The sequence below is a fragment of the Calidris pugnax genome, unplaced genomic scaffold (genome assembly GCF_001431845.1).
Source record: "Calidris pugnax isolate Ruff unplaced genomic scaffold, ASM143184v1 scaffold413, whole genome shotgun sequence".
Classification (NCBI taxonomy): Eukaryota; Metazoa; Chordata; class Aves; order Charadriiformes; family Scolopacidae; genus Calidris; species Calidris pugnax.
In genome coordinates, this window is record NW_015091189.1 from 236,114 (window position 1) to 246,908 (window position 10,795).

Consider the following 10,795-nt stretch of genomic DNA (forward strand, 5'->3'; position numbering starts at 1 on the left):
TGGGGGTGGATTAGAAAGGGACAGAAGCTACAGAACTCATGTAGGAGGGCTACATCAAAACTCGGTTCAAGCCTTACTTTGCAGAGATGCCAAAATATAAGCGGGTTTCGACAGGATGCTCCAGTGTGGGACCAGGTCTCCCCTTGGAACCCGCAGCAACACCGTTGTGGTTGCAGTGATGGAATTACACTCTACTGTAAGATCTGATTCCCAGAGGAAACATCTCTTCTTTCCAGGGCCACTGCGGATCTCGCTGTCCCACGGTACACCGGCAGACACTGATTGCTCTCCAAGTTTTTAAGTGCTTGGGGCAAATAAGGGTCACGGTAGAAATACTAGACAATATTTGTGAAAAACATGTGCAAACACAAGCCCTTGCAGCCAGCTCTTCTCCTTACAAGCTCTCTGCTGGCTGAGGCTCTTCCTCACGCTGGCATCTAATTCAAGATGTGCTGGATGAGCGGAGTTTCAGGGAAGGCTGGAGACACGGAGCTGAGACTGAAGTAATCCAACTATGCATAATTCAGCAGCCCCCCCCCCGCCCCGCAACAGCTTGCATAATTTATCCCTCCTTATTCCCACGATTTTCCAGCGTGGATATCAAAGGAGATGTGCCTTTGGCTCGCTCGGAGGACCGATGGGCTCTCATCTCTATCTCATGGTGCTTGTATTAATGAGGCAGAGCTTGGCAGGTGTAAAACCTGAGCAGGTGATGCTCCTTAAAAAGAAACATCTAATGTTTTTTAGAGAGGTAAGTCTTCCACTGGGAAACTTGAACACAACGGTCCCCTGTGTCACTTCTGTCTGTGTTTTCTCACTCCTCTTCTACAGGTCTGGCTGCTCTGTAAACAGAGATGACTTCTCAGTCGCTTGAGAGCAACTGAGAGTCGATTGAGAGTTGGTTGCTCCGTTGTAGGACCCCAAATGCTGCCAGTATTTGGATCATACACCTTGTCTCACTGTATTATCACTAGGATTTAAGCACAGGCATCCACTAATACAGGATGCTGTGTGGTTTTGTGGCCTTTTTCCTGTATCTCGTTGATGAATACTGACCTTGTGCCTGGTCTTCACTGTTGTCCAGCCACCACCGTCCGGGCGGCAGTCTCCAACAAAGAACACAGTGAATGGAAGCCCTTCCAAATGCCCGCGGTTTGTCAAAATCAAGAACTGGGAGACAGGCTCCGTGCTCCACGACACCCTGCACCTCAAGACAGCGATGGTGAGTAGAGTTGATAGGACTGGCCAAAAGTTGTCTGAGTATAATGGAGGGGGTGACAGTGGCTTTACCTGGAAATACAGAACTGGATGAATTCAGGCCAGTCTTCTTGTCTCTGGTAGTGTCTGAATTTCGAACCTCTGGTGTTGGACGAGAGGGAAGCCCATCTGGGATAAGTCAGGAAAAGCATATGACTTTATGCCAAGCTGGTGCAAGAATCTAGTGAGCCCTAATTGTCCATATTGAGTGGGACAAGAGATGACTGCACATGTTCAAGTTGTCCCACACAATGTTACCTATAGATGTGAAAACAATTAAGTTGGAAATGTTCCTGTTGGCCAAAGATGCTACCGACTTCTGCGCAGCTAATTGTTGACTTCCCCCAGCCCAGCTCATGTACCCTAAAGTGCCGCAGTAACCCAAGGCATGCTTGTCTCCTCCTGTCTCATCAGGCCACCGCATGCACCGAGCAGATCTGCATGGGGTCTGTAATGACCCCTAGCCAGCACGTCCGCAAGTCAGAAGATACCAGGACAAAAGAGGAGGTGCTCCTGCTGGCTAAGGACTTCATTGACCAGTACTACTCCTCCATAAAGAGGTAAGTGTTAGCTGGAGGATGTTGCAGGTCCTGGCTGCTGCTTGTGCTGAGATGTCACATTTGATCTGATCTTTCATGCTTGTGAGTCAAAGCAGGATGAGACTGTGGTGCTCCACGTTCAGCTGCTTCTTCAGGGGGGTGTCATTCCTAGCACTTGTTGTCTGCCTCTGTGCATGTTACTGACCTCTCCGACCTGCACTTGGTCATCGTCTGCCTCTGTGCATATTACTGACCTCTCCGACCTGCACTTGGTCATCTGTCACCTGAAAGCACACACGTGTGTGTGTATATGTGCACACGTGTGCTTAAGAAAGAATGAGCTCACGCCCAGGTGGAGAGCAGCAGGTTGCCCTGCACTTCACCCAGGTGGGTGACCACCATCTCCTCCCTTCCCCACACACACAGATCTGGCTCCAAAGCCCACATGGAAAGGCTGGAGGAAGTGACCAAGGAGATTGAGGCCACTGACACCTACCAGCTGCGGGACACGGAGCTGATCTATGGAGCCAAGCACGCCTGGAGAAACGCGGCCCGCTGCGTGGGCAGGATTCAGTGGTCCAAGCTGCAGGTGAGCACCAGCACAGCTGGGATGCACTGGAGTTTTGGAGAGGCAAAACCTGCTCTTCAAACACATGGGGAAGTGCAGCACAGGTACAGTTTGTGTTCAGCACACGGCAGCCACCTTCTCCTTGACAGCTTTGGGGATGCACAGGCTGGGAAGTCAGCAGGAGCTGGAAAAGCATCTGTGGGGTAGGTGTAACTGAGGTGTCTGTGCCTGAAACGGGGCCAGCTGGAAGCTGGCACTCTGGAGAAGTTTCTCCAAAACCAGATACTGCTCCGATACCTTACATGCTGCCTCTACCCGGAGAGAGGCAGCAGGACACACTCATCCTTGGTACAGAGATACTATGGCAGGAGAAGGTTTGGCTCAGTGCCCTTTTGAGTAGCTGGAAGTGTAGGGTAGGATCTGAATTTCTTGGTACGGAGATGAGGTCTTCCTCTGTAACCTGGAGCACAGGTTGGGGCTGAGCAATTCTTGTGGCTGCTTCATACAGCTTGGGGCTAGGAGTATGGGCCTCCTTCACTCCCAGCTCAGCCTTCAGCTCTTCTCTTCCTGTTTCTTTTGGTTTATCTGAACCTTGGGAGGAGTTGTTCCTGCAAGATGTTGTCTTCAAGCCTCCTGTTGACCCTCTTTCCTGGTTTCCCCATTCTTTCGTAGATGCCCCACCCCTGGAAACATTCAAGGTCAGGTGGGACAAGGCTCTGAGCAACCTGACTTAGTTGAAGATGTCCCTGCTGATTGTGGAAGGGTTGGGCTAGATGGCCTTTAAAGGCCCCTTCCAACCCAAACCAGGCTATGATTCTATGAGTCCCCAACCTTTCAGTGGCTCTCAGGCCTGACTGATCCCTGTCCTATTTCAGCTTTGAGTCTTGATCTACAACAAAGAGCAGAAACCAAAGCTGTTGGTGAATAAACCAGGAACAGAAGCAGGTTGAAAGCACTGGATTGAGGAGGTTTTTGCCTGAGCAGCAGATGACTCACCTCTCCAAAGCAGTAAGGGCAGCTGGATTAGACATCCATGTGTTGTAAAGGCAGGGAACACATAATTATGGAGCTTTACATACCTATCAAGTATGTAAAGGCTTTCTAGGGCTTTCCCTGTGCTGTGTTTCTTCTGCTTGGCTCTGCCCTGGGAGTTGGAGCATCCTGTAGCATCACCGCAATTGCTTCCACTGTTTCAGGTGTTTGATGCCCGTGACTGCACCACAGCCCATGGGATGTTCAATTATATCTGCAACCACATCAAATATGCCACCAACAAAGGGAATCTCAGGTGAGCCACCACCATGAGGTCACCAGGGTTTATAACCCAAGGCCTTTGGATGTGTGTCAGCCCAGATCTGGGCCCTGCTGACGTTGTCTCCTGCAGCAGCCATTGCACAATAGGATGGTTGTAGCCAGCATGTGAACTGGGGAGCGTTTACAAGGACCTTGAGCAACCTGGTCTGGTGGGAGGTGTCCCTGCCCATGGCAGGGGGGTTGGAACTCGATAATCTTTAAGGTCCCTTCCAACTCTAACCATTCTATGATTCTATGATATCAGGGGAAGGTGTCCTGCTGGCCCAAGTATATCTCTTGCTCTTTGTGGGACCTCAAAGGGAAGGTTTTCCAATTGTTTCTCCTTTCCTATGTTCTGCATCAAAAGTAGAGCTCGGCTGGAGCCTCGGCTCTCCAGATCTACCTGAAACCCCATGTTAGCAGCCAGCTTCTGCTTGGAGCTGAGTAGCTGGAAACACCTCAAATACCAGAGCTGGAGTGCACCTGGCCATGACTTCTTCTGGTGAAGGAAACATAACAAATGTCTGGGGCTTGTCCAGGGCACAAGCAGAGGGCTGGTGGCAGCACCTTTGCTGGTCCTTTGACAACCCCCATCCCGTGCCCTTGCGACGTCCTTGGTGTTCACCAACACTGCCTCTTCCTTCCAGATCTGCTATCACCATCTTCCCGCAGCGGACGGACAGCAAGCACGACTTCCGCATCTGGAACGCCCAGCTCATCCGCTACGCCGGCTACAAGCAGCCCGATGGCACCATCCTGGGAGACCCCGCAAACGTGGAGCTGACGGAGGTACGGGCTGGAGCCATCCTTCCCAGACACCATGGGCATGGGGCTGGTGGGGACATTGGGGAAGCTCCAGCCACCCCAGGAGTGAGGAGGGGGCTGGGTCAGGTAGGGTTCGTTGCGCAGTGAAGCTGGGTTTGTCTCACCCTCGGATATTTTCCCGGGAACAAAAGTGGTTTCCACACATGAAGGGGTTGGCCATAGGTGCATCGAAAGACTCTTACCTCCTTTTGCTTTTGCTGAGAAATCATAGAATCATAGAATCGTCTAGGTTGGAAGAGACCCTTGGGATCATCGAGGCCAACCATCTCCCCTACTCTACAAAGTCCTCCCCTACACCATGTCCCTCAGCACTGCATCTAAACGGCCCTTAAACACAGCCAGGGATGGTGACTCCACCACCTCCCTGGGCAGCCTGGTCACTTAGTGGTGCTGAGGGACCTGTTGCAGGAGGACATGCATGCCCACTGCTGACCTGGGGCCAGTGGGAATCAGAAATTCCTACCTGGAGTAGGACCTGGAGTTCTGGGCTCCTTCTCAGTCAAAATCCCCCTTACATGGCCATGGGTTGGTTGTGACAGGCAACGCCGTGTTGTAGCTCCCTTAGGTGGAGGTTATTACTCCTCCCGTAAGAGCTGAGCAGAGATGCTGTTAGGAGACACTGCTCAGTGCCATGCCATAATGCTTGAAGAGCAGGTGATCTTCTGGGACTTCTCAATCTTATCTTTGCTTCGCCTGTAGATCTGCATTCAGCAAGGGTGGAAGGCACCTCATGGGCGCTTCGATATCCTGCCTCTGCTCCTCCAAGCCAACGGGAACGATCCAGAGCTCTTCGAAATCCCCCCAGAGCTTGTGCTGGAAGTGCCCATCAGGCACCCCAAGTAAGTCAGAGTAGGCTTCAAAACTGCTTGAGGGCATCAGCAGGACTCAGGAACTCTGGTTCCACCCTAAACCACCTTGTGTGCTTGGCCTTTTCTTGCCATGGCTTGGGTTCTCTACCCAAACCCTCTTACAGATCTTCCCTCCGCTCTGATGTAAAGCTGGCAGAGCCTGGAGGTGGAAAGCAAGTCCTTGTCTCAAGGCTGGTTTCCCTTTCCTTGAAGTCTCCCAGGACTTACACCACTCTGAAATGCTCCTGATACATCACTTTCTCCCCACAAGCAACCCCTAAGGGGGAGATATTGCCTCCAAGAACCATCCTGCTCTCATATCCTTCAACCTGGTGGCTGGTAGCAAAGTAACCTCCTTCCTTCCCCTGCCTGCGCTGGGCAGGGGAGGCCTCACTGGTTGCCTGACCCTGTTGTATCCCTGCAGGTTTGAGTGGTTTAAGGACCTGGGCCTGAAGTGGTATGGTTTGCCAGCAGTTTCCAACATGCTCCTGGAGATCGGTGGCTTGGAGTTTTCCGCCTGCCCCTTCAGCGGCTGGTACATGGGCACAGAGATCGGGGTCCGAGACTATTGCGACAACTCTCGCTACAACATACTGGAGGTAATTCCCCCCTCCTCGAGGAGGGTAGGTGCTCCCAGGGAGCAGGCAGAACACTGGGAGAGTGTTGTTTTGAGTGGGAGAGGACAGGATCTCCATGTCTTCCTTAGATAGGGCAGTTACATTCTCCTGGAGCCACATGGCCAAGGGTTTGATGGGATGGCAAGTGTCTTTGTGTCCTGTGGGGCCAGCTGGTATCTAACACAGCGAGCGTGAGGCCTGTTGAGCTCCCCATAGACTTCTCAAAGCATTTGATGGATCAGCAGGCACCTGGTCATGTGCTTGATTGAGGTCAAGTGCGAAGGTGTAGCACGTCCGAGAAGGTGCTGAGGCACTTGGTGACTCCCCAGGGACATGCCTGCTCATGGGGACCCTCCAGCAGGCTCCTCTGGAGCACTCTGCCATGGCTTGGGGCTTTCTACACTGGAGACAGGGTGAGTCAGAGACAAAGCCAAGCCATGAGGAGGTGCTGGTGCAGGGGATCTGTACCCACCAAGGGTGACTCCTTGGTGCTTCCATGGGGCACACTGTTACTTGGAGGGGCTGCAGGGGTCTGTTCCTCCCAGCACATGGATCACCATCTCCTGCTGTCTCACGGACCCACCCATTTCCTCTCCTCCCACAAAGAACAAATGGCCTTGATGGCCTTTTTCAGGAGCATTTAGTCATCTTCCTGTGCCGGGGAGGGAAGGAGGGAGGCCAGACTGGCCTTGTTCCTGTCATGGAGAGGAAAAGGCTGGACCATAACTTCTCAGAGGAAGGCAAAACATCAGCCCTTCATTGCAACTGTGCTGCCTTGCCCTGCAGGTGCTTTGTGTGAGCCTCCTCTGAGTTCCTCCTCTGTATTCCTCTCCCCAACAGAGGATCTTCAGTCCATGGTTCTTGGCCATTAAAACCATTCACCTTCTACCATGTTTTGTTACAGCAAGTGGCCAAGAAAATGAATCTGGATATGAGGAAAACCTCCTCGCTGTGGAAGGACCAGGCCCTGGTGGAGATCAATATTGCTGTGCTGTACAGCTTCCAGGTACAGCAGGACTCTGTTGTGTTTGGGTCAGGCTTGAACAACACAAGAATCGGATAGGACAAGGATGAAGACATGTGCCCAAGGACAATAGCAGCAGCTGATACACTCAGCTGAAATTGTGCTGTGCATTCCTAGTTTCAGGCTGTTCCAGGAGCCTGCAGTGAAATTTAATAATCTCTGTGCCCTGGATGTTGCAAAGACATCACTACCAGCATCCGAGCTCTGCCCGTCCAGAGGGATTTCCCCAAGGGGGCAAGATCCAGCTCTTCTAGCCCACCAGTGAGGCAAGAATTGGCCCAGGTTTTCCTCCCACTTGCACTTTAAGTGGTTGAGCAGCAAAACTAGACCTTGGCAACTCAATTTCAGAGGGTGGAAGCCCTTCCCAGAGCTGGATCGGGACTTCTCCTTGAGTTGTGCCAGCCATGAGAGAGTTCCCCAAGGGGCTGGGCAGGGGATGCTTCACCCCATTCATGCCATCTTAGTCTTTGCTTGGCCCATGACAAATAACAGGAGGAACAGCCACCCCATAGTGCATCCACTCAGGAAGGACAAGGGCAGCTTCTCAGCCCTGGAAAAGGGCATTGTTCAGTGACTGTGCTCCTTGGGAAGACCAAGGTCAGCAGCCACCTCATGTCATCTCCAAAGGGACAGTCCTGTAAGACCATGGGAGTGAGGTATATTTGGGTCAAACAACTGAAAATGTAGAGTTTTGGCTTTCGCCTTCTGGGGGTTATTAACCCACCGTTGTTGGCTCCGCTCTCTTCTCCCTCCAACAGAGCGACAAGGTGACCATTGTGGATCACCATTCAGCCACTGAGTCCTTCATCAAGCACATGGAGAATGAGTACCGATGCCGTGGAGGCTGTCCAGCTGACTGGGTGTGGATTGTCCCGCCAATGTCTGGCAGCATCACTCCAGTTTTCCACCAGGAAATGCTCAACTACCGTCTCACACCCTCCTTTGAGTACCAGGTACTGTCTGCACCTCACCTTCCACCAGTGCTGCATGCCCAAAGGTACAGCCAAGAGCAGGGTGGGAGCCGGAGCTGAGAAGACTCAGGAGGGAGAGGGACACCATCTAATCCCTTCAACAAGCTGTCCCTTGAGGCAACTAAGTCCATGAATAAGTTCACAGACTTCATAATTCCATCTACTGTTCGTGACTCCACCCTAACGTTCATGATTACCCCTAATGTGGTGCAATGACCCCCTGCATGTTCCACCTTTTCCCAGGGCAATGGCTGTTTGCCCCACCATGGGGACATGGGAACATGCTGAGGCCCCAGCTTTTACCCTTGGAAGTGGAACTGACCAGAGCTCCTCCCTTTGGAAGTGCCTCATTTTGCACTTTGATAGCTAGATGTGGAAATGGCCTGGTAGTCACTGTACCCCTCCTCCCCGCAGCCTGCAGGTTTGAGTGGAGGCTCCTGCCAGCTTGGAGAGCCAACAGTTTGATGGCGGGTACAGGGGGGAGGTCCTCCCCAGCAGGCCCAGCAGTGGGCTGAACTGCCAGTGCTGGAGTATTTAACACTTCAGACCATGGGAAAAAGGCCCCTAAGCAAACACATCCTCATTAGCCAACCATCCCTGCTCCGATGGTTTTCACACAATGTGACCTTTAGTCAAGAGCCCTTAAGGAACAATCACAAACCAGGAGCAGTCTGTTCGTTTCTATAACCCATCCAGCAGGAACCCCGATGGTTCCTGGCCCTGATTACAGACAGCCGCCTGCGAGGGACCTGAATTAGCTTCTGTGTGCTTGTTCCTCGCTTCAGCTGCCTCCCCTTCCCAAAGGGCTTCTTAGGAAAAAAACAAACCTGTGGGCTGAGGAGCAGGAAGGTTGTGTTTCCATCACTCCTCCCCTTCTGGCGTTGCTTGCTTTCTAAACGCTCATGGTCTATTAACACCCTTCTCAAGAGGTGAGAAGGCATTTGGCCAGATGCTTGTTATAAAGCCAGCGAGGTTTTATTCTACTGCAATTTTTCTGTGCATGCTCCATTGCCCAACTGCCCCTAAGAAATCCACGGGGTTCCAAGGATCAGGGACCTCCACAAGACGCTGAGATCAAGAGCTGGGCAGAGGTCAGCTAGTTCTCCCCATGGTGACCAGAGTAATTTGGTGCTCAGAGCTGTGGACACAGCACTTTCTAGAAGGTCTGACCACTGCCCATCCACCACTGCTGCTCTTCTCTCTCCTAGCCGGACCCCTGGAACACCCACGTCTGGAAAGGGGTCAATGGGACGCCTACCAAGAAGAGGGCCATTGGCTTTAAGAAGTTAGCAAAGTAAGTGCCATTGGGCTCTGAAAAGCCCTGGAGTGCTTGGGGCTGGTCCTGATTTTGGGCAGTTCTGTTTGCTGAGCTGTTCAATGGCACCACCCTACGGATGTGTGCCAACTGATGGGTTGTGAGCCTGGATCTCAGGTCTCTGAAGGCTTTAGCTGCCAAGAGTGACATTTGGAGAAACAGGCAGTCCTTTGGACACCTCATTGGACCACTCAGAGGTGTGTGACCAGGTGAACACTGGATCTTGTGTATAGTCTCTTTTCCCAAGCTGGTTCATTCTCCAGTAAGATTGTCTTCAATGCCAAGGAATGATTTTCTCACTTCTTGGGGTTATATTGCCTGTTTCTCCTGTCACAGCCTCTTGGGGCAGAGAGATCACCCATCACTGTTCAGGGTCATGCTGGCACAAGCAAGATGAAGCTTGTGTCCATATTTCTCTTTTTATCCCTGATTCTTTAGCTTCTTGAGGAGCATGTGTTTCCAGTGCACGTCTAAACCTCTGAACACCCACATTGCAAAGGAGGGGGGAGATAGGAATGAGGAATCTCCCTACAGGCAGCAGATGGATCAGGGCCGAGCTGAGGTTTGCACTTCATGGCCAGTTGACCCTGAGTAACGGGCCATGTGAGTCCTTCTCCCCTGCCAAAGCTCCTAGTCAGCAGGGGTGTAGGAATGAAGGGTAATTTGGACCCTTTGGCTGCTCCTGGACTGAGTTCCTCCCCCGTGGGCCATTGGCAGGGAGGTTCTTGTAGGAGCTGCTGGCTCCGCGGCAGCAGAGCACTGGACCAAGACTGGGGAGGGCTGGGTCTGCCCCGGTGTCTGTGGCCAGGCTGCCAGGTGGCCTCGTGCTGCTCACAGCATCTCCCCACGCTGCAGTCTCCCCGAGTCCCTACTCTCAGTTTGTTCCCACTCCTCAGCTGTCACCTCCTGGGAGCGGTTTTCCACGGCGCATCCCTAAAGGTGACCAGCAGCTGATGGATGTGCTCCTCAGGCAGTGCCTGGGTCTGGGCTCCAGCCCGGAGCTGGTGGAGACCACGGGAAGATTAATTGAGCCATTGAGTCAGAAGAAACAATGCTTTCATTTCTCTGTGTGTGTGTGTGTGATTGATAAATGATTTTATAAAAATGCGAGCATGGCAGGTAATTTAAAAAAAAAACAACCACAAAAATAATCTCCATTGTTCCCAACGTAGTGGGGGAGGAATTATTTCTGTAATTCTCCATTAATCCTGCCTGGATCTGAGCTAATCAGCTGAACAAGTGGTGGACGGAGCCCAGCAGTCCCTGGTGCTGCCCCTGGCACTGGTCGCAGGGTGATTTTGATGCCTGTTGGGACAGGCTGTGCCTGTTCTGGCCAAATCAGAGCCTTCAAACCTGCAGTCCCTGCTCCTCCTGCCCTTTCCCTCCCCCAGGAACAGTGTGAGCCCTGGGGCCAGGGGCCACCACCGTCATGGGAAAGTACAGGGGCAACTTTAATAAGCAGAACTACACTGAGGAGTGATTATCTGACAGCAAATTTCAATGCTCCTGAGGCTGATTTCTAAATGGTTATTCAGCGC

General features: G+C 52.3%; 1 protein-coding gene across 1 annotated transcript in view; it reads left to right on the forward strand.

The window, feature by feature from the left end:
• NOS1 (nitric oxide synthase 1) overlaps window positions 1-10,795 on the forward strand; it is a 64,244-nt gene that overhangs the window by 16,748 nt on the left and 36,701 nt on the right. Inside the window, exons 3-12 of the mRNA XM_014959520.1 lie at window positions 1,085-1,222; window positions 1,672-1,817; window positions 2,223-2,385; window positions 3,561-3,652; window positions 4,305-4,446; window positions 5,182-5,321; window positions 5,755-5,929; window positions 6,852-6,953; window positions 7,730-7,924; window positions 9,151-9,236. Coding sequence (XP_014815006.1) covers window positions 1,085-1,222; window positions 1,672-1,817; window positions 2,223-2,385; window positions 3,561-3,652; window positions 4,305-4,446; window positions 5,182-5,321; window positions 5,755-5,929; window positions 6,852-6,953; window positions 7,730-7,924; window positions 9,151-9,236 — 1,379 coding nt within the window. The remainder of the gene's footprint in view (window positions 1-1,084; window positions 1,223-1,671; window positions 1,818-2,222; window positions 2,386-3,560; window positions 3,653-4,304; window positions 4,447-5,181; window positions 5,322-5,754; window positions 5,930-6,851; window positions 6,954-7,729; window positions 7,925-9,150; window positions 9,237-10,795) is intronic.